The 27056-nt window shown below is 41.8% G+C and overlaps 1 protein-coding gene across 4 annotated transcripts; it reads left to right on the top strand.

Moving 5' to 3' along the window:
* On the top strand, positions 1 to 27056 carry CDC27 (cell division cycle 27). Of its 4 annotated transcripts, none has more exons than XM_081167545.1 (20): positions 1 to 375; positions 6558 to 6633; positions 7912 to 8059; positions 9496 to 9621; positions 10530 to 10627; positions 13318 to 13472; positions 13583 to 13794; positions 15184 to 15298; positions 16669 to 16784; positions 17610 to 17709; positions 18836 to 19043; positions 19542 to 19714; positions 20413 to 20565; positions 20839 to 21047; positions 22086 to 22203; positions 22321 to 22449; positions 23459 to 23533; positions 24387 to 24571; positions 25382 to 25464; positions 25702 to 27056. In XM_081167545.1, the coding sequence occupies exons 1-20, from the start codon at positions 349 to 351 to the stop codon at positions 25782 to 25784; spliced, it is 2589 nt and encodes an 862-aa protein (XP_081023671.1). In that variant the 5' UTR covers positions 1 to 348; the 3' UTR covers positions 25785 to 27056. The 4 variants fall into 4 exon arrangements, with proteins under 4 accessions (XP_081023671.1, XP_081023672.1, XP_081023673.1 ...); XM_081167546.1 differs by having other exon boundaries at positions 19545 to 19714; XM_081167547.1 differs by lacking the exon at positions 25382 to 25464 and having other exon boundaries at positions 5 to 375; positions 24387 to 24567.

Genomic DNA, 27056 nt, shown 5'->3' on the forward strand with positions numbered 1-27056 from the left:
GGAGAGAGCTCCAGGCCTTCGGGTCCGCTCGGGCCGTTCTCCGTCGCCGCTCGAGAAAGAGAGGAAGAGGTCCACGCCGTCGGGTGTTTCCGCCTGCCGCTCGGGAAGACTCGGCTCCTGACGGGCCGGGGCCTTCCCTTCCCTTCGCTTCCCTCCTCCACGGCCCGGTTAACGGTCGCTACCAGTTTAAATGAGACGGGGTCCGGGCCGCCGCCGCCGCCGCGTCACCCATTGAGGCGGAGTCTGTCAGGAGGAAGGAGGAGGAGGGGGAGAGGAGAGGAGAGAGGGGGCGCCCTCTCCCCACCTCCCTCATCCGGGGCCTGTCCCTGAGGGGGGAGCCGGGGCAGGATGACTGTGCTGCAAGAACCCGTCCAGGTAAGGACCCCGGTGGCGATGGGCCTGTATATGGGGGAGCGGGGGAAGGAAGGAAGGCCGGGTGGGAGGGGACGGAAGGGGAGCAGTTGGGTTCCTGCCCGCTCTCCTTTCTGCCCTGACAGGGCAAGGGCTCCCTTTGCAAAACCAAAAAAAATCAAGCAAAGCAAACAAGCAAACAAAAAACCCCTTTCTGCTGGGAGCGGGGGGAGGGGTTTCTCCTTTTAAAATTTCACTCTCCTTAACGTTCCCCCTCCCCTTTGTGGGTGTCGCGCACACACACTTGTTCACGCGTCTCACCCCCGAATTTTGTCATTCTCCCCCCCCCCACTCCTTTCCCTGGAACGTGCCATGTGGTGTTGTTTTTAGATAAACCCCATTTCCTTCCAGATCCTTAAATCTCCCACCAGCCACCCTCTCTGCATTCCCACCTACCCCAAGAATTACCACTGATTCGCCCCCCCCCCAGCATTCTTAGCTGACTGCTCCTTCCTAAGAGAGATCCCCTCTTCTCAGCCCTCTTCAGTCTCTCTTCTCCCCACCCCCCCCCACCACTTCATCTTCCCAGTAAGGACCCCTGTTCAATCAGTCGCCCTTTCTCTCGTTAGAACATATACTGCAATAAGTCATACGAATATCATGCATTTACATGGGACGCCCAGTGGTCTTCCTTCCAGGGAGCTGAGCATTGGGGATCTGGAAGCTGCCTCCTACCAAGTCAGACCATTTGGTTATACAGTGTTGCCTGTTGGCAGCAGCTCTCCAGGATTTTAGGCCAAGGTCTTTCCCAGTTCTGCCTGGAAATGCAGGGAATTGAACCTGGGACCTTTTGCACACAAACGAGGTGCTCTTCCCAGATATTCTTTCCTTCTGCTTCATATAACTATTTATTCTCTTCACCTTTCCCATGAAGACTCTTCTCTTACACACTTGTATTCCATGCTTAGATCTCCTCCTGTTCTCCCCTACCCTGTCATCTTTGACAATCAGAATGTTAACATACAAACACTGATTTCTCCCTCCAGAAAACACTACCTGGAAGAGCTCTTGTTGAGCTGGGGTTGTGTTGAGGAGGTCCTGCCTATATGGAGCATAACATTCTCCAATTATCTAAAGACATCCACATGTTTTCAGCTCCTCCATTGCAGAAAGAAAACTGACTAGGGCCAGATCGGAACAATATTTCATGAGTCCAGAAGCCTTGATGAGATCTTCAGGTGACATATCTGGATGGAGTCGGACCAATCTGCAGGCATTAGGGCGTGTCATCCAAATGTTAGAAGCCTAGCTGACTAGGCAGCTGGGATTTTTAAAATCTTCAGTGTACAGTGGTACCTCTGGTTGCGAACGGGATCCGTTCCGGAGGCCCATTTACAACATGAAAAGAACACAACCCGCAGCAGCTTCTCTGTGCACGCGGGGGTTGTGATTTGCTGCTTATACGCGTGCCGTCATTTTGTGCGTCTGTGCATGCGCGAGTGGCGAAACCCGGAAGTAACCCTTTCCGGTACTTCCGGGTCGCCATGGGACGTAACCTGAAAGAACGGAACATGAAGCGGACGTAACATGAGGTATGACTGTACTCTGCCTTCCCCTTCTTTATTACAACAGTGCTGACCTCTTGTTCTCTTCTCTCACGTTCTTTTAATCCTATAAGGTTTTCTTCCCTCCATCCCCACAAATATTCTAACTCCATGGAATCATTTGATACCATGTGCACATATTCCATGTAATGCATTTTCTCTATTTTGTTGCACGGTCTCCTTATTTACTCTGTACTCTTCCTCATTTAATTATTTATAATTCAGTGCCATCTTTTCTGAATGGCAAGGTGAAAGCACCTTCAAAGCTGACGTAAAATGACTCTCTGATTATTTATTATGTAGAGCTGAGCAAGGTAAAACCATGCATTCCTGTTAAGATGGAAAATCTTAGAAATGTCCTCTTCTCTCACTTCTTTCACTCTGACCTCCAAAAGTTATGCCAAAGGAAAAGGTTATGCCAAAGATGCTTGTGCTCATATTTTTTCAGGTCTCCACTGAGAATTGTGGGCAGCTGCCAAGCATGTATTTAGCAATGCGCCCAAGTAAGCATTCAGTCTAACTTAAAGTGTGCATACCACTGTGGCTGTCATACTGCAGGGCATAGGCAGTTGCTTGAAAGGTATGAGAGTCAGCCTTTGCCAATCTGTTCTTTACAAGAGGATTTTGATGGACAGCCTTGCTGAGACTCTGGTTGACCTCTGGAATGGGGAAATGCTTTTCCATTGACACAGTTGTTTTTGAGTGTCCTTTCTCATATCGAACAGCCAGGTTGACTTTTTGTTTTTCTGAGGAGCCAATGGCAATGCAATGATTGTCGAGTCAAATTTGAACTCATTGATAGATCCACTTGCTGTAGTTCTGACAACTGTTTGTTATTTCGTTATGGAATGTGTACAGGATTCTTGGGAGTGTTCAGTTGATCACATGACCTTTGCACATCTTGGCATCCAAGGAGGATTGGCTGAGTTAGTGAGCAGGAGGCAGGAAGGAAGCTACGTCATATAGCTTAGAAAGTGTAGTACATTTTCTGCTAAAGAAGCCCGCTCTAGATTTCATTGTGTTGGCCAATTACAGGACAGTGTCCACTTTCCATTCTTTAGTAAGATGTTTGAGCATGTTTTGGTGGCCTACCTCGAAGATTTGCTGAAGGAGACTAATTATCTTGATCTATTTCGTTGTGGGTTCCATCCTGGTTTTGGAACGTAAATGGGTTTGATAGCTTTGATGGATGATTGTAGCTCAGTGATAGTACATCTGCACAGTGCTAGGTTCAGCTCATCGCTTCTTCAGGTAGGCCTGGGAAACAGCCCTGTCAGAAATCCTGGGCAGCCTCTGCCAGTTAGTGTAGACGAAACTGAGCTAGATGAACCAATTATAAGACAGCTTCTTGTGTTTCTTAACTAGACAAGGGCAGTGCATCTGTTTTGGGTCTGCTGGATGATTGTCTTTTGATGCCATTGACCAGGGTCACTTTGCTGGGGCGGGTTATAGGGGTACATATTACAGTGGGTCTGGTCCTTCCCAGAGGGCAGATTACAGAAGATAGTGAAGTGGAGGCATCTGTTCAGTGACTTGGTTTGGGGCCTATGGTGTCCCACAGTATTCCATCATGTCCCATTTGCTATTTAGTATCAGTGTGAAACTTCTCAGAAATTATTTGTGTTTGGTGTTGGTTATCATTAGTAATATGTGAATGATGCACAACTCTGTATGATCTCACCTAAAGGACCGGGCAGGTCCTGAATTGTTGTCTGAGGTCAGTGATGGGTTTCCTGTTGGACAAACAAGTTGAAACACAATCTAGACAAGTCAGAAGTGCTCTTGATTAGTTTTCCAACTGAACCAGTGAGTGTCAGTGTGCTCTGGATAGGGACATCGAAAAATTATGTTGGAAACTCAAAATGGGAGTAGAAATTGCATGCTCATCTGGGGTGAAGGTTGGAAATCATGCAAGTCTGCAAATGTTCTATAAATAAATAATTGTTTCCTACATAGTTTATTGATGTTTTCCTTCCATTGAAATGCATTGAACCTAAGTACATAATTAAGTATGTTAGTTTTGGCCGCAGCAGATAGTGAGATCAATAATATAGGTTTTAATGCAAGTTGAACTGTAGTGGAATAGAATCAGTGCTGTTTGTGGTAAGCACAGGATGGGACAGAAATTGCTTCCTCCTTACATCCCTAGTTCTCAAAGAACTTGCATGCTCCTTAACAAATCAGATTTGCACTGCTACAAAGCTGAGCCTTGCTTTAGGATGCCTAGGAGGTGTCTGTGGTGAGGAACACAATTGCTCAGCTTCAGCTGGTCTGCCAACTGCACCAGAGTGGACCTGTTCATAGTCACATCATGTCTTACACTGAATTACTGTACTCGGAACTGCCCTTGAAGACTGTTTGGAAACAAGCTAGTGGAAAAGTTGCTTTAGGACTTCTGACTGGTGCCAGAATTCAGGAACATGTCACACTGTTATATCTACAACACTAACTACTAGTCTATTTTGTGGTGCAATTCATGGTGCTAGGCAGGACCTTTAAAGCTCTTGAGGACTTAGGCAGCGACCGGGTTGCGCAGGGATTATGTTCTGGACCCCTGCACACATTTGCGGGGCCATGGAAGGCCACCCCATTCCGCCCCTTTTGGTGACGTTTTTGTAACTTTTCAGGGCACTTCTGGGTTTGGTGCAATTGTGCATTTATCGGACATGCCTAAAATGGTTGCTGCCTTTGCAATATCTAAAGGATGTCCTCCACCGTTACTGATGTGCCCATCCTTTCAGATCATCTTGTGAGGCCTTCTTCCACATCCCTTTACCTTCTGAGAGTATTATTAGTGAGGATATGAGGGAAGGCTATTTATTCAGAATGTGAAACTCCATGCCCTGGCAGGTACATTTGCTGTAGCTCTGCCAGTGTCCCATCACTGAGTTTCTTTTCGGGCAAACTTTTAATTTATGCACGTAAAATTCTCCTTGTTCTAGTCTTGGCTGTTTTTTTACTGTTAGCTTTATTTCTTGAATTGCTGGTTTAAAAAGTATTCTTATATACTTGTTAGTATTTCTTGTATAATACAATAAATTTATTGCTTTTATTGATTTGTCATGTATACTACTTTGAGCGCCTCCATTTTAAAAGTGAGAATTTTTTCTTTTCATTCCCCCCGCCCCATTTTCTTTTTTGTTAACATTTGCCTCAAGGACAGGAGGAGAGCAAGTCAGCCAAATCATCTTTGTGTTTCATTTCAGCTGCACACGCTAAAAGAACCTTTAAGTTTTCTTGTGATTTCAGCTGCATTATTCTTGAAATGTTTGGCTTTCTTTTCATGTTACTTTTGACCATCCAGTACCGTATTTTTCGCCCTATAGGACGCACTTTTCCCCCTCCAAAACTGAAGGGGAAATGTGTGTGTGTCCTATGGGACGAATGCAGGCTTTCGCTGAAGCCTGGAGAGCGAGAGGGGTTGGTGCGCACTGACCCCTCTCGCACTCCAGGCTTCAGGAGAGCCCCAGTGCCAGCCCCACAGGCTCGGGGGACAGCGGGGAGGCGGAACGCTGCCATCCCGCTGTCTCCCAATGTGGTCTGAAGGCTGGCAGCGGGGAGAAGAGCGCTTCTCCTCGTTGCCGGCCCCACAAGCTCCGGGGACAGTGGGGAGGCGCAGCGCGCCATCCCGCTGTCCCCGGACCTGGTCTGAAGGCTGGCGGCGGGGAGGAGAGCGCTTCCCCCCGCTGCCGGCCCCAAAAGCGCCTGGGGGGGGAAATAAAAAAAAATTCTTTATTTCCCCCCCCAAAAAACCAGGTGCGTCCTATGGGGCGAAAAATACGGTACTTGGACAATACTATTGGTAGCTCATAACTGTACTTCTATAACCCTTCTTGGAATTGGTATGCGAAGTCCTTTTCTGCGTTATTTTAATTTTTTCTTGGGTATTTAGAGAAAATGTTAACATTTGTTGTCTTCCAGCTGTAGCCACACTTGCAGTTTCTTGTGATACTCTAGTGTAGGAGGCACAGCTTCATGTTTTATGCCAGTGAATTTAGAATTTTTAGTTTATGCATAGATTACAAAATCTGGTCGTTCTTGCAAAATACTCCCAAAGTAGTCTTTTATCACACTTTCTTTAAAAGGAGAAGAAAATCAAGTAACCATAATGGCTAAGGGGGTAATGTGAATATATGTGGCTGAAACACCTGCCTACCTGCTGTGTGTCCTATGTGGTCTTTCAATCCCTGACAAAGTTTGAATTTTCCAACTAGCACTTTATACGTAGTTAGTAAATGTATGTGGTGTTCTTGATTTTTGTAATGTGTTATAATGGTGGAAATAGGTTTGTTGAGGGTAATTGATTGGACACACTTCTGAAATGAAGTGTAGGCCCTTCTAGTCGACACTGACAGAGGAGCAGAAATATTCCCATATAAAATGCTGTTCAGGGTTGTAGAATAATATATTGTGAAATAATGAATATTTGGGAACAGGAAGGACAATAATCCCCAAAGGAAGAGATAATCCTCAAAGGAAGAGATTAGATAGATAGAAAAGTGTTTTGTTTGTTTGTTTGTTTTGCTTTTCTGTGCATTTAGTATTGGTTTATCGTGCTGATCTTCCTTTCTCTCTCCCTCCCCCCCCCCCTTTTTCATATAGGCCGCTATATGGCAGGCACTTAACCACTATGCTTACCGGGATGCTGTGTTCCTGGCAGAGAGATTGTATGCAGAAGGTATGCATCCGCTGTGGTTACTGGTCTGCACTTTTTGTGAATTTATCTGTGTATTTTGAAGAGCTTCAATTTCTGCATTGTTCATTAGGCTATAGGTGGATGTCAGTACAGTCGTACCTTGGATCCTGAATGCCTTGGTACTCAGACATTTTGTCTCCCGAACGCCACAAACCTGGAAGTAGTGTTCTGGTTTGCAAATGTTCTTTGGAACCAGAACGTCCAATGGGGCTGCCATGGTTTCCTGCAGCCAATCAGAAGCCGTGCTTGGGTTTCTGAACATTTTGGAAGTCAAACAGACTTCTGGCACGGATTCCGTTCGACTTCCAAGGTACGACTGTACAGTGGTACCTCTGGATGCGAATGGGATCCGTTCTGGAGCCCCGGTCACATCCTGAAGCGAATGCAACCCGTGTCTGCGTGTGATTCGTGATTCGCTGCTTCCGCACATGCGTGTGACATCATTTTGAGCATCTGCACGTGCGCAAGCAGTGAAACCCGGAAGTGACACATTCCGTTACTTCTGGGTCTCTGCAGAGCGTAACCTGAAAACGCTCAACCTGAAGCATATTTAACCCGAGGTATGACTGTATTGTAAATAAGCAGGTATGGTTAGGTGCAGAGTGTCAACAAAAAGTTGGCTAGTGGTATGTATGTCCTACAATATGCTTAAATGGTTAAATAAAAAAAATGAAATATGCGTTTTTTTAAAAATTGAACTATGGAGACATTGCGTAATTTTTATTTTTAAAAGGTGTGTCAGGATTCTAGTTTGTTTGGGAGCTCTGCCTTCTGTTTGGAAGAAAGTATTGCTCCTTATTTCCAAATGGCAACTTTAGGCATATTTTTCTTTATTAAAGTATTTTGTATCTGCTCCTTTTGAAAAGGGGCATGGCCACAAGTGGCAGGGTGGGCTTTTGAGACCAATACTAATAGCACCTGGTTAAAGGGGTTGAATCTATGAATACCTGAAATATGTTTTAAAAACTTATTCCACTGGTTGTAATCACTGCACACGTCATAACCTTGAATAGGCTGAAGTACATCAGTGGTTGTCTGTTATACAGCAGATCTTATTGTCCCTCATAAAATGCGGATGCACAGAGATTCTATGAACTAACTAGCTAGTAAAAGATTATAATTGATGTTACTAATCCTTCAGTTTTCTTTGACATTGGAAATCATATTTTTATGGCCAGGAATAGATATTAAGATAAACTGTTTGCACTCAGAGGTTTAAATGATGGATCTTAATGTTCTCCACCCCACCCGTTTCTTCAGTGCACTCAGAAGATGCCCTGTTCCTATTGGCAACCTGTTACTATCGCTCAGGAAAAGCATACAAGGCATACAGGCTTCTTAAAGGACACAGTTGTACCACCCCACAGTGTAAATATTTGCTTGCCAAGTGCTGTGTTGACCTCAGCAAGTAAGTTGCCTTATTGGTTTGTTGGTGCTGCTGGAAGTTAATGTTTTTTAAGAGAGTCCGATGCTATTTATTGTCCCATCAGATCTTGGGATAATAGCATAATGAAATTCATTTTCACTTTCAGATGTGGCCAATGTGCTAGAAATCACTAAACATGCTGAAGGTCTTGTAAAGGAAATGGTGAAAAAATATAGAAATTTCTTCCTAGATCAAGAATGAAATTTTATACAAGTGTCCAGCTAGGACTTTTAAAATGCTAAATTAGATGAGCTGTAAGTGTTAAGCATCTGGGGGCACTAACAGTCCTATGAAACTGATAAATGTTTGATGTCTGTCATCAGCAAATTTCTCTCACTGAGCTGTTGTGATATCATGGATTTTCTAAAGATGAATATGTTAGCCACACAGTTTTGACAAACCCTATGGTTTGTCAAAACTGTGTGGCTAACATATTCATCTTTAGAAAATTTAATGAAGAAAGTGTTTGGTTACTGAAGTATGGGGAGCCAAATGGCAGGAGAGCCAGGTGGTATGGAATTTAAAGAACAGAGAATCTAGAGACAGGGTGTTTTGAGTGAAGGGAGCAGAGGACAGGAGGAGGCATGGGAAATATCAATGAAGTTGAAGAAAGGAGAGGCCAGTAGGAAAACAGCATGCAAGAGCCAGAGACAAAGATTTTATGCTTACCTCTACCATTACATTGCCCATAGCAGTGCAAAAGAAATTGGTCTGGTTTGGATGCCTAGCTAAACCATCATGGTTTAGCATAATGGGAGAGAGCAGCCACAGGCCTTGCGCTTGCGTGCTCCCCCCCCCCTTTTTTTCTGGTGTGGTCACATGTAGGATTTCAGATGGTTTCACATCCAGGTTTTTTTTTGTTTTTTGTTTATTTCTTTATTGAATTTATATATCGCTCTATACCCGGAATTTTGAATTAACTGCAGGTTGTTCTGTCATCCAAACCAGACAAAATCAAGTTAATATTAACTATGTTTTTGTTTAGTTTTTCAAAAAAAGAAGGCAGCTTTATCCATAACCAATTGGTTTTGGCAGATATGCCGTAAGTGATCCATTCATATTGCTGATTTTGTCCCTGAAAGCAGGGATGCTTGCTTCCACACAGACATCCTGATTACCCTATGCATTATTAGCAGCAGTGCCACTGATAGGGTGCACATTTTTGTGGGTCCAACATGTAGTGATTCACTCCCTAGAATGGCTTCTGTTTCTAGATCATGTTAGAGCTAGATAAGCAAGATAGATTGTTGGAGGTGGAGTGGAATGTTTAAATAATCTGAAGCGTTTATACTCACAAAACCATGTGAGGGAGTTGTGTATCTGAGAGCATCCACCTTGTCTGTGGCAGAGCTGTGAACTGGTTTGGGCTACACCATCAATGCTTCTGTAATTTTTATTACCTTATTATCTTTAAACAGACTTGCAGAAGGAGAACAGATCTTGTCCGGTGGTGTGTTCAACAAACAGAAAAGCCACGATGACATTGTGACAGAGTTTGGTGACTCTGCATGCTTCATGCTTTCGCTTCTGGGGCATGTATACTGGTATGACTTTTCTTTTTTTAGGGACATGCTATCTCCCCTAGATTCCTCCTTTTCCTAAAACATTTTTGCACTGCTGCTTGTAGGTGCGCAGTTCTTAGCCCTCAGTTTGGAGACATACAAATTTCTCTAGCAAAAAGCAGCATAAAAATTGTCCTGCATTTCAGTATGTTTTGGGCTCACAAATAGCTAGTCAAGATTTATTATTGCTTTTGAACATTCCCTTCCCCCAACTTTGAGAAGGGTCAAAATCTCATCCTTGATATCCCTCTGAGTTTCAGAGGCATTTGCAAGCAGTAAGAAGGCTTGCTATTTGGCGGCTGCATTGAGAGCCAACCAGGAGGTCAGAGCATGCTACTGTTCTCTTGCAGAGCCTAGGGAAAGGGTTAGTCTGTGATCTTGCAATCTGGTTTGGAGGTATTTGGAAAGCTTCTAAATGCCCCCAGAGTCCAGTGCAAGTTCAGAGAGTAGCTACCATGTACTCATCACTGGATAGAATATTTCTGGACCTTTGCTGGTCCCTGGTGCTAAAGTACAAGGATTGATAAAGATGTCTTCCCTTGGGCTTCCTGCTCATTTTGAGGTAAGAAATTCTCTTCCAGAATGGATGTGAAGCAGTTTAAGCAGTACCATTCTTCAACAACAACAACAAAAACCGGTTTTCCTGTTGTTTTTACTGAAGCCATGTAGAAATGTAGAGTTTACATATTGTGTATGGGAGATGCTCAAGTTGCTCAATTTGGAAAAATACAAATGCCCCCATTTCCATGCCACCTAACAAAATAATGGTAGCTGATTGCAGGAGATATTTCTGTGGTTATTTATGCAAGCTGTAGAAATAGCTTGTTGTTCTCGTTTTCCTGCAGAATCTCTCCTCATTTTTTCCCCCCTCCCTCTTTCTCTCTTAACAGCAAGACAGATCGGCTTGCCAAAGGATCTGAATGTTACCAAAAGAGCCTTAGTTTAAATCCTTTCCTCTGGTCCCCTTTTGAATCACTATGTGAAATAGGTAGGTTTTGCTTAACTCCTTCCCTGGAAATAGATGGGTTCTTTACCATCCTTTGGAATTCATGGTTTGGGTTGGAGGGAAGGTATAAGGAGACCTCTCACTGATTTCATCCAGGTCTACTGAACAATTGAATTCTCTTATGGCAGCAGCGTATGATGTGGAAAACACTTTTACAAAAACTTTTTCCTTGGCGATTACCTTTGAACCTGGGATTGAGCAAGAATGGGACTGGATACTTCTGGTTGCTTTTCCTCCTCTCTCCGCAGAAATGACTTCATTGTTTTTCTTAATGTATTCCACACAAGCATGGAGTATGTATATTTCAACTCCCAGTGTCTAATCCATGCCTTTCAGGGTTCTTTCTGGTTTATTTCCAGCGGTGAAGCCAGTTGTACAATCTGAATATTTTTTTTAACTTGGTGTTTCATTGTATCCCATCTCAAGGGACTGGCGGATAGATAAGTAAAATAGAACCAGATCCTCACAAACACTAAAATGAAATATAACATACGAAGTGAAACTGTGCAGCTGCTGTGCCTGCCAGCCAGACTGTGGAATCTGTTTTGGTAGCACACAGTTGGTTTCCTGTTCTGGAAAAGTGACAAAGTATCTGGTTTCTCTGGAGCCTGAGAATTCATGCTATCTCATCTTCTTTTTGCCATAAACTTGACTTTCCCCATGTTACCATTTTATCAGCATATGACTCTTTAAAACAAAACAGAAATGTTGTGTTCCAGGTTTTCAGCTGATCTTTTAAGAGTTCTTCAACCCCCCTGAGTTGTTTCCCATTGCCTGGAGCCAATCTCACCATGAAGTGACTTGAAGCAGTAGTTACGTTGTGACAGGTGCAAAAGGGGCAGGGCCACAAGCAGGGCATAACAGCCTCATTGGCAGTACCAGGGCTAAGCTGGTACCATGCAGCTGTTTGGACCCTCCGTTGGTTTTTTGTACTAGGGGCATGCATGCCTATGTTTCAGACGGAAAGGTGAGAGTGGTTTTGTGGCATTTGCAGGCTGGAGGCAACCCACGAGTGCATTTGGTTCCTTCTTACTTGATGCCCTCTCAATCTTTGCTTCTGCCAGGAAGAGTTGTCTCACAGTTGTCTTGAGCTTGCTTGCATCAGAGCTGTTCTTTGATTGTGTGTGCTATCACAGCATGCCTCCTGCAAGTTTCTGACTCAAACATTCAGGTTTATGCCTACTTAGGATAGGGTTGCCATATTTCAAGAAGTAAAAACCAGGACACCCCAAAAGTTGTTCAGCTTTTTTTAGGGGAACACCCCCCCCCATTTTAAAATCCCCCCAGACGTCAATTCCACCTTCGAAATCCCAGTAATGTCCGGGAAGGACGTATGCCGGCCCTAATTTAGGAACATTTTGCTATGGATTGCCAGTCATTTGTGTTCATGGTGTGTAAGATGCCCATGCCAATACTAATAGGGTTGTGGAAGAGGGCAGTTGCTGGAGCCTGCTCTTTGAGTTCCTGTGATGCATGGTGGGTTATTTCATTTTTATGGAATATGTATAATTTATATAATTTATATAAAAGGGCCCAAGATGAAAGGTGCACATTGGTGTTGGACTGTACATTTAACAAAACTAAGTAGATCATGATGCTTCCAAACTGCACAACTCCTGCTAGGATATTGCGTGGAGGATAGACTTGTCAATGCTTGTTAGTCATAGTAGCAAAATGAAACTTCTGCATTTGGAGAAAATCCATTTCATTGCACATAATACTGGGAACCAACAACAGGTGATTGCCATTCCTACCATGTCCACTTGCGATCTTCCTGGAGGCATTAGTTAATGAGACCTGTTTGGGAAGGATGGGAAAAATATTATCTGTGAATGGAATGGTAACTTGGAGGCAAACACAGGAAATTTTGTATGGTCTTACACTTTGTAAAAAGTCATGAAGATCCATGCCTTCAATTAATGCCTTTGTGGTGCTGGCAAGTAGTGTAGCGGTGATTTTTAACACGCAGTCTACCAGTGTAAATTCTAATCTGATGGCTTGCAAAATAAGGCCTATTCAATTCTGCTGGATCCTGACTTTTACTCAGATATGGTAGAAAAGCAAAATGTGAGTGTATGTGCACTCCATCTGTCTGTGTTGGAGAGTAAACTGGAGGGAGAGATGCAACTGAGGGCAGGGTTTCCCAAAACACTTTATAAAAATTCAGAATCTGTTCAAGGCCCAAAATAGATTTCCAACCCTTGGTTTAGTGCAATGTACCCTAGACTAGATCTCTACCTGCAGGCATCTGGCTGATCACTGTTGGAGAAAGATTAACGCAGGACTAGATGGATCTTGGCACTCCATGTATTGTTAGTGATGCATAGTAAAATAGCTTCCCCCTGGTGGAAATAGTAACCTCAGCAGTTAGGTCTCTACTAGCTTTCCTGTAACACAAAGTCTTCAGTAATAATGTGAAATGCATTTAAGGATGTGTTTGTGAAGATGTATGCCATGCTCTAATTGTTATACTTGATGGGTATCTTTTTTAAAAACGCATTTTAAACAACTGGATATTAACAGCACCATCTAGCAATAAGTTCAGACAGCAGTTCCATACTGTGCTGCTGTTGGGAGGGGGGCAACACATAACATTTTAATCTCTTCATTTGTGTCACATTGGAAAGAAGCCTTTTCCCTTACCCCAAATCCCTTTCTCTTCATTCACACAGGTGAAAAGCCAGACCCTGACCAAACATTCAAGTTAACATCTATACAGAACTTCAGCAGCTGCTTGCCTAACACGTGCACAACAGTGGTGTCTAATCACAGCATAACCCACAGGCAGCCAGAGACAGTTCTTACGGAAACGCCGCAAGACACGCTTGTAAGTTTTTATCAGCCATATTTTACCATCATTGCTTACACTGAGAGTGATCATTACAAAAAAAAAAAAAGTATGCTGCTTTTTCTTATTTTATTTTTTTTCCATTTCAGGAATTAAATAGACTCAACCTGGAGTCCTCCAACTCTAAATATTCCTCCAACACAGATTCCTCCATCTCTTATATTGATTCGGCTGTAATTTCACCAGATGCTGTACCTCTTGGATCGGGAACTGCCTTCTTAACTAAACAGGCTCAAAACAAACCAAAAACTGGCCGGAGTCTTCTGGGTGGACCAGCTGCTCTGAGTCCATTAACACCAAGGTAAAAAAAGAATCTGAAGTATCCTCAAGGCTGCCTACTGAAGATGACTATAAGAAAAAACAGCAGAGTCCTGTGACACTGTAAAGATTAGCAAAATTACTGTGGCATAAGCTTTCATGGATTAGAGCTCACTATTTTAGATGCATAGTCACACACATCGGTGCAGGAAAACCCAAATATTTTGTAGTAGGGGCTATGATATATTAGAGGTCCAGAGGATCTGTGACATCTGTATATAAAGTTTAAATGTATACAAGAACCATAACCATTCACAGCAGCAGTAATTGGTGGCTACATATTCTTCCCAGATTTGCTAGGTGGTAGATAAATCCATAGGTCTGATTAAGACCTAAATTAATAGAGTAGAATTTGCTGACAAACTCTGGTTTAGCTATTTCTCTGAGAAGAATTCCCTTTGCACTCTTTTGGTGGCTTTCAGGTCAGTAGGATAATGTTTGGAGAGACTTGAAATGTTATTCCACCGATTTATAAACGCTGCCATTTTTAAGTGATATGTGTGTCATTCTCTTAGACAGAGACAGAAAAGTTTGTCCTGCCACTGCCTGCATAAAACAAAAGATCCATTTCTAAATTCTCCCCTGCTTTCATGTGTTTATGCCTCTGCTGAAGTGTACAAATGCTTAAGATGCAATATCAGAACAGTCCTGTGCATGTTTATTCAGAAGCAGATCTCGCACTGTTCAGGGGGGTTTGCTTTAAGTTTAGGATTGCAGTCTGAGTCTGTTAATTCACATTTTTTTAGTTGTTACTGCTGTAATAGAAAAATATAGCTACATTTCAGGAATTGATATAAGAAGTGGGGTTTGTGAGCATTTAGAAGCACTATTTGACAAAATAAGTTACAGTGTATGAAGTGTTGGTATGGGAGACCCAAACACATAGGGCTTTCCTGCTTGACCATGAATTGCATGAAGGCATGCTTAGGAGAGTTGTCCTCTTGACCTAACATGCCACATGTGATTGTTTCGGTGATAAATTTGTTAGTTTCCTCTATTTAAAACCACACATGCACATTGTTTTGAACATGGTTGATGCCACCAAGCTGTATACAAATACTGCAATATTATATGAAAGTATTGGGATATATGTGAAAAATGTGTGTTTGTCCTCAAAGAATTGGAGCTTCTTTTTACATACCTTATTATTGTTGATCACTAGAACTTCTTGCTTTTACGTCTTCAAGCTTGTGTATGTAACAATGAGGAAACTGTTTGTCTAGAAACTTGTTTTCACTGGGGCTTATAAATTCCTTTGCCCTGCAATTTGTCCTTAGTTTATAAAGTAAGATTCTCTCTTTTCTCCTTGCCCGCTCACTTCTCTCTTTGAGGAATCGTGCATATTTTCAAACATTCTTGTATGTTTTCTCAGCTTTGGAATCTTGCCATTAGAAACCCCTAGCCCGGGAGATGGATCCTATTTACAAAACTGCACAAATTCTTCTTCAGTAATTGATGTGCCACCTCCAGGAGCCCCTTCCAAGAAGGTACCTTGCATTCAAGGGTGTGCATGTGAGATTGAAGGCAAGGAAATATAAAAATCTGGATAATTGTTCTAAAAAGTCACAAGAAGAAAACTTTAGTTTTGTCAAAGCAACTTGATGGGGGTTCAGTTTCTGTGTATTTGCTCTCCAGTCAGGGGCATCAGCTTCTGGGGGCCGAGCCCTTTTGGGGCTCCCCAATATTTTGGGGGTGAAGGCCTGCCCCCCCTTTCCAAAGAGCGCGGGGCCAAAGCATGGAGCGGCTCCAGTGGCTGGCTTCTTCTCTTTCTCCTGCTGCCGTGGAGGGGAAGGAGGGTTGAAGCTTCCTCCCACCAATAGCAGTGCCGGCCATTGAAGCCATGCAGCTGCTGCTTTGGCTCCACCCTTGGCTTCTCCCAGCATTCCAATGTCATGCACATGACATCGGGGTGTGTGGCATCACACACATGACATTGCCCCCCTGCCCCCCCGTCACCCTTGCAAGCTGGCACCCCGTCTCCAATTATTTTGCAGGCAAACTCTCTACCACAGAGAGAAGTGGTAGACACTGTCTGATTGCTTCATCTCCGATACAATAACTTTTGCAGACAATATCTTTGAATGCTAACATCGGCAAATATTTCTTTTATTTTCTAGGGTTGTCTTTACAACTAGAACTTTTGCAATGTTGTTATAAAAGTTACCACCATTGTCTCCTATTGTTAATGACTGTTAAATGTATTAGTTGCTTTATTTGCCAAAGTCTGGTCATTGTCCATTACTTCTACTACATAAAATGGGTGCTTTTCCATAGACTGGTGTGGAAGTTAATGGACAGTTGAATCAGGCATTAGTATTTTCATTGACTATTTCTCAGCCCCAAGGTTGGCCACAAGTATTGAGATGGTTAGCAAATTTCAGTCTTCCTAAAAAGGTGGATTAATTCAAAATAACTTTGCTTTGTCTGTTTCCTGGTTTAGAGATAATGTATGTGATAAATTTAAGTTTCCCCACCCAAAAAAAATCTCACTGGAATTAATAGTGCACAGGATTGTGCACAGTTGCCCTGATCTAGTGAATATAGTGTGGAAATAGGTTTTCTTGGGTTGCACTGGGTCTGCCTATGGTGTGAGGAAAAGGGAAAGACTTTGCCTAGGAATGTGACAGGATAGCCAACTGGTGTTTAGAAATACATGCCATTTTCTGTTAATCAGGCAGTTCTCTGGATCACATATTGACTGGATATTATTATTATTATTATTATTATTATTATTATTATTATTATTATTGATATTTTAGCAGATAACTCCTCCTAGCTTTATGAGTTGTAAGTAGCAATACCAGTGGTTTTTAATAACACTGTCATAGGTCTGATGTGGTGTTTTTTCCACATATAGACTGTCACCAGAATAAGCCAAGCTGGAACAAAATCAGTCTTCTCACAAAGCGGAAATAGTCGGGAAGTAACGCCAATCCTTGTTGCACAAACACAGAGTTCAGGCCCACAGACAAGGTATGAAATGTCTTCCTACACCTGGATCATGATTTTATTTATTTATAAACATTTTATATGTTTCATAGAATAAAATTATATATGTAGCTTACTTAAAAAATAATAAAAGTATTGTATTCAATAACATTTCCTAAAAACTAGTTTAAAGCAAACATACATAAATAAAAATCAAGTTGAGTCCAGGAAAACTTGTCTCTTCTTCACAGTGTACCTGAGGGAAGGCATTTCAGAAGGTGAGTCCTATAATTGAGACGGCCCACTTCTGCATTGTAACCAAGTGACAATTCACTGGTCATGAAACTACCTGCAGGGTCTCCACAGAAGATCCTAAAGCTCAGCTTGAGCTGTACTGGGGGAGGCAGCCTGCCAGGTATCCTGGACCTAAGTTGTATACTTGAGGATGGCATGGAGGTGACAAAGTAGACCCTCTTCACCACCAATTATATACCAATTATAGGCACAATTATTCGCTCTATGTATGTTGACTTGCTCACACAATAAGGCCCAGGTATGTCACAGCTTGTTTTATTGCCTGGAGCCCCCTAGTAAACCAGGGGCTGTCCAACCATAACAGTGCTAGAGAGAGCACTCAGGTATCATTGGTCCACAATGCCTAACCAGTCCATAGCGAGACTAGGGCCTTGCCTTGGCAGACTTGCTGGTATTGTCTTCTTGTTCCTAGGTAATTGTTTCCATCGTTTTCTTTTGCTTAGACATTAGAATGTCTAAGTAGAAGAGTGGGGTGGGCGCATACCATCCGTGCCCTAATTTCCACAAGGAGTTGTTGACGGTTGCACTAAGAAGTTTTGTTTATTCTCTCTTCAGTACAACCCCTCAGGTATTGAGCCCAACCATTGCTGCTCCACCTAATGTGCTGCCTCGAAGAAGTTCACGCCTATTCTCTAGTGATAGTTCTACAACAAAGGTAAATGGGACTCCAGCTGCTGTGATGCCCTTGGTGATCAGATATCTCATATGGGGATGGAGAGCAGTTGGAGAATCCGTATGTTGCAATAGTATCATGAGGAATTAACAAGGGCCAACATGAAAAGCAGAAACGTTTAAGAGGGCTACAAATCTAATTAGAACACAAACAAATTTATTTCGACGTAGAATCTGCTTCAAGTAGGCTGTGGACCATGAAACCATGTGCCATAATAAATATGGCAGACTTTAAGTATTCCCTGGTTTTGCTGCAAAACAGATTATCATGGTAAACTATGAAAACAATACCATTACAGAGAATACTTTGCTTCTTCGGTTATAAAGATCATAGAGGTCTGGCCTTTTCTGCTACTCCATCTGTTCCTCCATCCCTGGTCATAGCTGGTTAACCTCTTGTTTTGGATTTTTACCCTTATTCCCTGATGGGGAAGATCACATCTAGAAAGCATGTATTCAAGCCATGCTTGCAAATGTTCTGCAAACAGTTCTACTTTCTGCCAATATTCCTAAACTCATGGATTTTTATACCATTATCCAGAGTCATGCATTTCTTTTCTTTGTTGAGCAGCTCATATTGGGTGAGAACTGCTTAGTTTGCAGAACTGAATTCAAATACTCCTTTTCGTGCAGCTTTTCCCAGTAGAGATGAGAGCAAAGGGCACGATGATAGAAGCTGGATGCAAAGCTTTTGTGGGCATCACAGACCCTATTGGTCACCTGGTTAATACTGCTATATAAATGTGTCGTCATTTTTGGTATCTTGTATTCAGTAATATATATATGTACTGCACAAAATCGCAGGCTAGTCCAAAGACATCATACTTAAAATGTGACTAAGTTTCTTCCAAACCCCTGTGTGCTGATGCTTAGTTTGATGGCTGCTCCCTCATTCTTGCACACTGTGTTCTGGATAGCAGATAGGTCACTCAAGAGCTCTTCTATATGATAGGAGGTTGGATTGGATTGCCTTTTCTCCCTTCCAGTTTAGTGATTCAAATTCCAGAAAGAACAGTACATCTAGATTTCTGTCCCTGAATATTCTGCTTTGCTTTTGCTTTTGGTTGCAGGGTAACGAGTTCTTAAATATATTTGTTCTTTTCTCGTAGGAAAATAGTAAAAAGTTAAAAATGAAGTTTCCGCCCAAAATTGCAAACCGAAAGACAAAGTGTAAAACCAATAAGGGAGGGATCACACAGCCAAACATTAATGACAGTTTGGAAATCACCAAACTTGATTCGTCCATCATTTCAGAAGGAAAGATTGCCTCCGTAACACCACAAATCCAGGCATTCACGTTACAGAAAGCAGCAGCAGGTGTGTGGACTGTTCCTAAGAATTCATTTGTAGTAGTAAAGCCATTCCAAAGGCTGGGGGTGGAGAATAAGACAAAAACAAGGGGGGAAATGCAGTTAGAATCATGGCAAAATAGTGTGCATTTAAAACCATTTTCCTTTCTGATACTGTTAGAATGATGTCCAAGTTCATTATACTCTCCCAGTGAAAGAGAATTCTGTAATAGCAGGGAAATAATCAAGAATGCTTCTTTGTACCTACTGCAATTTTTGGCAGACATATAGAATAACCCAGATAGCACTTTGTTGTAATGTGTAACTTTGGCTCAGAGTCAGGATTTGAATCTAGGTCCTAGTCAGCACCTTGTTCATTAGACCACATACTGGCATTTTATTTATTTTCTATTTCTCATTTTGGCTTCTTGAGAATATGTTCCGTTTTTGAAACTATAGGGCTTTTAGGCTGGTACTTTCTTAATCTCCTTTGTTCTCCTGTGTATTTATTGCATTTTTCTCCTAGAAGGTTTGATGAGCCTTCTCCGTGACATGGGGAAAGGTTATTTAGCCTTGTGTTCTTACAACTGTAAAGAAGCAATTCATATACTGAGTCATTTGCCTTCTCACCACTACAACACGGGCTGGGTACTGTGCCATATTGGAAGAGCTTACTTTGAGCTTGCGGAATATATGCAGGTGAGCATGATGTGGAATGCTTCTATTCTGTGCTGCATGTCTGCCAATGTACTGTACAAAAAAGTGCTCCCCCATATATTTTCAAGATCACTTAACATAGATTTGGATTACTCTCTCATCTTTGAACTATGCAACATCAGTTCCTAGTTTAAGGAGGCCTCTGCATAGCTAGTGCCTTTCGTGGGACCCTCTCCTACATACAATTCCCCAAGCGGGCTTACCAGCAACAGGGCTTCTCTGGTGCTGGGCAGCCTATATGCTCACTCTATTAGAGTAGATTTAAACTTGTGGTCATGTATTAATTAACATATGAGAAGGCAGCATCTTCTGTGCATGTATGGAAGGGTTGTCACACAGAAGATGGATCAAATTTGTTAATTTTTGCTCTAGAGGGCAGGACTAATGGATGGAAAGATTTCAGCTAAGTATTAGGGAAAACTACATGTAGGTAAGATCTGCAACAGTATGTCTTGGGAGGTGGAGGTCAAGGCAGAATGGATAACTGTCAGGGACACTGCCATGGTTACATCCTGCATTGTGCAGAAGGACCTCCAAGGTCTCTGTGATTCTAAGAAATAAAACCCTGATGAGAAGCCATATGGAAGAATTGTGCACACACAATTATCATCCAAATGTGATCATGCAGAAAGTCTTTTAATTCATGTTGTTGAAATGCCACTTGTTAATTTCTCTCGCAGGCTGAGAGGATATTCTCTGAAGTAAGAAGGATTGAAAACTACCGAGTGGAAGGGATGGAAATCTACTCAACAACACTGTGGCATTTGCAGAAAGATGTGGCTCTTTCGGTGCTTTCAAAAGACTTAACTGATATGGATAAAAATTCACCAGAGGTATCATCATGGTCATTTTGTTGTGGCATTTTTAAAAACACACTTCAGTCTCTGATTCACCTCTTGATTGTGGAAAAAGTAAATTAGAGGTTGACATTTTTTAAAAAATCAAGTATCCACAAAGGTGTTGCCATGTAAACATGCGATTGAGCACCTGTTAAATCCAGACTTGTTGCACTCTGTCTTTTCCATTGCACTCTGTCTTTTCTCCTCAAAAAATGGGAGAAAAATACTATTGTATGTCTTCTACCATTTTGCTTTTCTTTCTTCCAGGCATGGTGTGCGGCAGGAAATTGCTTCAGTTTGCAACGGGAACATGACATTGCCATCAAGTTCTTTCAGAGAGCTATACAAGTTGATCCAAATTATGCCTACGCCTACACTCTCTTAGGGCATGAATTTGTGTTGACAGAGGAACTTGAGAAAGCATTAGCCTGCTTTAGGAATGCAATTAGAATGAATCCTCGGCACTATAATGCCTGGTAAGATATACTTCTAATTAGTTAAAAATCAGGAGTGGGAGAAGGAGAGAATGAAGAAGCAAAAAATGTATGAGTTACAATATCCCCAAGGATAAAAATTTTAGGTGTCTACTTGCAGTCTCTTTGGGATCCCTCTTTTTGTCTCCAACTTTACCTACCCCTGACTTGCATCCAGTTGACATGCATCTGTCCTGACATAGTTGCCTCTGAAAATGGCTGTGGCATTGTTAGGGTTCCATACCACTGCCAGGAGCACGTGAAAGATTAATTATGCCATTCTCCCCCAGTTATACATTCTCAAATGTGTAAAGCTCAAAACATTAAGCAAAAAGCCTTAAACAATAAAACAGTCAATAATAATAATTATAATTAATTGGCATGAAACCACCATATAAATTTAAAACTGAGCATCCTCAAGCAATCTTTATCTCTACCAAGTTTTGGAAACTCAAAAGGGTTTGGCTTTGACAAACATTTCCCATGTGAGATGTTGGAGAGAACAGGGAACACCTCTGTATCAGCACTGCACCTCCCTTGGGGCTCCCAAGCAGTTGCTTGAAGCATAATCTTATGCATTGTGCAATACACCTTAGATGCCACTGCACTATAAAATTTATAACCATATCTCCCCACTTATGTGAGGGTTGCTGCTGTGCTACATTTTATTTGACAAAATGACTTACAAAATATTATATTATTGGTAATAGGATGGAACTCTTACCATGTCAAAGCAGTTCTGAGCAGCTGCCATGGTTTAAGGAGAGAAAACCTTAACTTGGATTGTAACAGGGAGAGTGTATTTGAACTAGACAGTGCTGAAACAATCATATAAAGGCTTTGCTTCAAAATAGGGAAGTAGAATATTAACATATTGTGTAGATGCTGTTACAATTATGAAATCTTTTTCATTTTACCTGTGTTGCTCAAAGTCAACCACTCAATTAATGTTGTGCACTTACACTCTCAGCCTATAGAAAGTGTCCTTCCTAATAATATACAAGCTTGGTGCCTAATACAGTCTTGTTTTAAAATTGCTAGGTATGGGTTGGGAATGATTTACTACAAACAGGAGAAATTCAGCCTTGCAGAAATGCATTTCCAGAAAGCACTTCATATCAACCCTCAGAGCTCTGTCTTGTTGTGCCACATTGGAGTTGTAAGTAAATCATGCTTCATTCTGCCCCTGGCCTGAACATAGACATTGGCAAATCCAAACAATGAGCAAGCACTGTCTTTTTAAAACAAACAAATAAATAAATCATTTCTTTTTCAGGTTCAGCATGCCCTGAAGAAATCTGAAAAGGCTTTGGATACTTTGAACAAAGCTATTAATATTGATCCCAAGAACCCCCTCTGCAAATTCCATAGAGCCTCAGTATTATTTGCAAATGAGAAGTATAAGGTGAGCAATTTGCAATGAGGTTGAACTGCACTTTTGAGTTTCTTGGACAGCAACCTTTTGTGTTTCCTTTGAAAGCTTGGACACACTCTACAGCCGTTGCATAACACCTGTAGGGCAATCCTAAACATGTTAATTTAGGAGTAAGTCCCTATGAATTTGTTGGGTTTTTTCTTTAATAAATTCTGTGGGCTCTGGGGTCTGTTCTTATCTAATTGCCGCCTCATACAAGTTGTGTTCCACAGTATCAGTAGATCTCGCTTTATCTAATGGTTCCTTCCCCAGTCATATTGCTTATAGCAAGTGTTTATGGTATAATATGATTCCTAGTTTGGGAGAAAGGGAGAATGGATATATTGAATTAGTCTGGATCATTTAATCCTTCTAAACAAAATATGCTGACCATCTACAAGCTGGCACTAAATTATTTGACGCTCACACAGTCATGTGCCTCAAAACGCTTCCAGCTGTTCATATAACCCACCTTCCTTTTTGTTGTAATTATACCAGCTCTCTTGCCCTGGTTGCTGTCTATTTCTTGAACCTTGTTATACTTCTGTCATCACGTTTTGGGGAGGAGAGATCTGTCTTTCCCCACTCTGTTCAGTATCTATTAATTTCCTGCATTCCCTGGTCCCTTGTGGGTGTGTTTCAGGTGGCTAGGTGCACATGAAACCAAAAGCCTTGGTGTTTTCTAGCAAATAATAATATTACAAATTTTACGCCCATAGAAAATACATGTGTCAAACAATTAACTAGGATTGTCAGAAGAAATATTTATTTGTATTGTACCAAAGGTTTTTGTTGTTTAGTCATTTAGTCGTGTCCGACTCTTCGTGACCAAAGGTATCAACTCTAATATTGTTATATCATTTTACTGTTGTTAGCCGCTTGGAGCACGGCTTCGGCTGGGGAGGGTGGGATATAAATAAAATTATTATTATTTATTATTAGGTTCATAATCCTCAGAAAAAACTGCTCAATGGTTTGGGGTCTTTTTTGGTCATTTCAGTATGCTTTACAAGAACTTGAAGAACTGAAGCAAATTGTTCCCAAAGAGTCTCTTGTTTACTTCTTAATAGGAAAGGTAAGAACCAGCCTGAGAATAACCTTCTGAATTACAGCTGTAAGATGGGTTCCCTTGCATTTTCTGATTCAAAGAAAAGCAAGGCGATTGTTGATGATTATGGGAAGGGCTTTGCTATACAGGTTTGTGCTCATAGATTATGCTGCACCAGGCTTCAACAATAGGGGTGCCATAAGGCAAATATGATGAGTGACTAGCCTTCCTGCCAACTTTGAAGCTGCAGAGTGGGGCAAAGACCATCCTGGCAATTGCGTGCAAATCTCCACCCTCTCTTCACCTCCAAAGATGGCAGGGAAGTTGTAATTTTGACAGCTGTGCTGCCAAGGAACCTGGGGCATCTTGGCCAAGTGGGACCAAACTGACCCCCCCCCCTAAAAAAACACACCACTGAAGCAGTGGAACAATGTGGAATCCTTGATTGCCACTACAAAGAGAGAGGCTTGTGAAGAGGTTTGCTAGGCAGGGGGCTGGTGACTATAATTTTTGGCTTAGCTAGCAAGGCAAGCCTCAAAATGTGGATCTCTGCACACAGGGTCCCTAAAATAGTTGGGTGGTTGTTTCTGTCCAGAAAGGGTTGGAGTTAGCATGCAGTTTGAGTTCTGTTGTAGAAGGCACTCCATGGCCAGCTTGAGTCTTGGGAGACAAAGCTGCATCTGCAATATCTCAGAACTGCAAACTTGTTCAGCCCCATAAGGAACAGGTTGAACATTGTTGCCTGGATGGACAAATCACCCTCCAATAGCAACTCTGACATTTATGTAGAGCTCTAGATATTCCCATTTGGTAGAGGCAAGCAATTGCTGCAAACATTTAATTTACTGACTTACATTGGAGTTGATTGTTGTTTCGCTAGGTTTATAAAAAGTTGGGGCAGACCCATCTCGCACTGATGAACTTTTCCTGGGCAATGGACTTGGATCCCAAAGGAGCCAACAACCAGATCAAAGAGGCCATTGACAAGCGGTACCTTCCAGATGATGAAGAGCCTGTAACACAAGAGGAGCAGATCAGTGAATGTTGCCCATATGAGTCAGGCAGGTCTTCTTGATGTTTCCCCCCTCCCCCTTTGAAGCAAATGGAGAGGCTTCTCGTTTAGATAACTTGAAAGCGTTGTAATTGCAGTGGTCTTAGCACTTAGCATGGAGTCTAAAATGCCATTTTCCAACTTTTTATTCAGTTTTTTAAAAAGCAATTTGCGGCTCTTATGATTGGAAAGTGATACTTATAAAATAAATAAATGAGCATAAATAAGCCTAAACCAAATGAGGAGGCTGGAGTCTCAAGGGGAGCAGACATGCTGACATTCCTGGTACATAACTGCCATTTTGCTTACTTCCATACAGTACCCTTGCTATTTCTGCCATCCTCCTCTCGGCCACTGTTATTTAAAACAAATGCATAGTATTGATGTATTTGTGCAAATTATAGCTTTTACATAAGGCCACAGATGAAAATGAGCTGTGTTGGGTCCGCTCCAGAATATGTTTGCAGTCTTGGACCTTTTTTCCCCCTCCCCCTGTGGTGTAAATGTATGGAGTTCTGGACTAGGACCAGAGAGACCCAGGTTCAAATTCTCCCTCAGCCATGAAGTTTACTGGGTAGCCTTGGAGTCAATTACTATTGTTCAGTCTAAGTCACAGGGGTGTAATAAAGGGTGAGCAGTGTATGTTGTGTCTTGAGCTACTTTAAGGAAAGGTGGGCTGTAAATGTAAAAAATGAATGAATGAATGGCCTCAACTGGATAATGTATATGAAATACTTTTAACAACTAAATACTAAATGCTTGGCTTAAATGCTAAATTGTTTCTGCTATTAGCATCACAAACTGACTGAAAGTTTTATAGGTAGTGCAGGCCATGTCCACATAGAGACTGAGAGTGTGGAAACTGAATTGTGGACATCTCAGGCAGGAGCAGTTTGCTTATGGAGAGGTACTGTATGGTGCTCTTGAGCCTTGCAAGGGGAGGGCAGGTTGGCAAGTAAAAAAAAGAGATAATATGTGGTGTACATAATAAAATAATATATCCCATAAATTGGATTGGAACATACTATTTAAGGTCTGCTATAGAATGGTCTGTTCATACAAGATTTTGCCCCTACTTTGTGAAATGTGCAAGAATTCTAGAAATGGCTTAATTTGTTTGTGTATTTTGTTTTTCTTCCAAAAGTTGGCACAGATGAGTCCCAGGCAAGCAGCATGACTGACGCGGATGACACACAGCTCCATGCAGTAGAAAGTGATGAATTTTAACCTCAGAAGGTGGATTCTGAGCTTGGATGTGTGTCTGACTGATACTGTTGGATTCTTCCCTTCTCCTCCTGCCACAGAAACAGCATCATTCTCATGCTCCACCGACACCCCAGGCACATCATTCATCAGATTTTAATTGACACAGAATTAATGGAAATGCATTTTTGGGTCATTATTTGACTCTTTGGCTCTTTCATCTTTATAAACATGATTCTTTGAGGAGGAAAGACTTTTTTTTAAAACCTCCTTTTTGTTGAGAAACCTATCATGGAAAAAAGATTTGCTATATGGGAGCTGAGAGATGTGGGAAAGTAACTGATGAAGCAGTTTCTTGCTCCTTCCCCAGAAATGTGTCTTAGTTTTGGCTCTTTCCTCTTCAGTAAGCAGAGACCATTTCCACGTTCTTCAGAGACAAGTGTGGAAGTACAGGACTGGAATGTGTTAAAGACATTTCTGAATACTATTAGAGTGTAACTTAAATGCCAGAGAATGTAAATGACCTTAAAAACAACAGTGTCTCCTGTGAACAAACACATTACAGAATATATAAAGCCCAGCGTCCCTGCTTTTAGATTTGTCGATCTGCCAGGATAGAGACTTCCATAAAATACTTTAGTATTCTACCCAGGAGTTAACGTTACCAAACTAACTTCTACAACATCATTTGCTGGTATTTGTAGGCAACACAAATCCATAACAGGATGTTGGTTGCTTGTCAGGTGCTCCTTGCAATTGCACCTGGCAGTTGGGAATATAAAAATGCTATCGCAGTTGTAAACTCCTAGAGAAAATAAGTGTGTAGATTTGCAGTGTTGAAAGAATGCAATGAAATATATTCACAACAACAGAATGCCAAGAAGACAATGGAAGCCTTAATCCAATCAAAACCTTACACTGGTGGTGCACCCCCCACCTGTTTGCGGCAGTATCCCCTTCAAAACTATTTTGTAAAGTGTTGTCTGAATGAACAGATGCAAAAAAAAAATATTGTGCAATTATCTGTCTCCTTTTTGTTTTTTGTTTGGTTTTTTTTTTTTAATCCTGTAAGTTTGAGTACTTCCGATGTCTTGTAGGAATTTAGACCCCAGGAGGCTATTTCTGTGAGGAAGGATGCTAGGCTGTGTTAAAGAAGCCAAAATTTTCCTCCTTTGTAGCACTCCTGCAACAAAGGTTGGATGGCCTTTGTGCAGTGACCATCAAGAAAGTGTATGATAACCTTACAGTTTTAAAGAGCAAATTATGCACAATAAAATGGTTTAAATTTCACAGAAA

Source organism: Podarcis bocagei, assembly GCF_964188305.1.
Source record: "Podarcis bocagei genome assembly, chromosome: 13".
Lineage (NCBI taxonomy): Eukaryota > Metazoa > Chordata > Lepidosauria > Squamata > Lacertidae > Podarcis > Podarcis bocagei.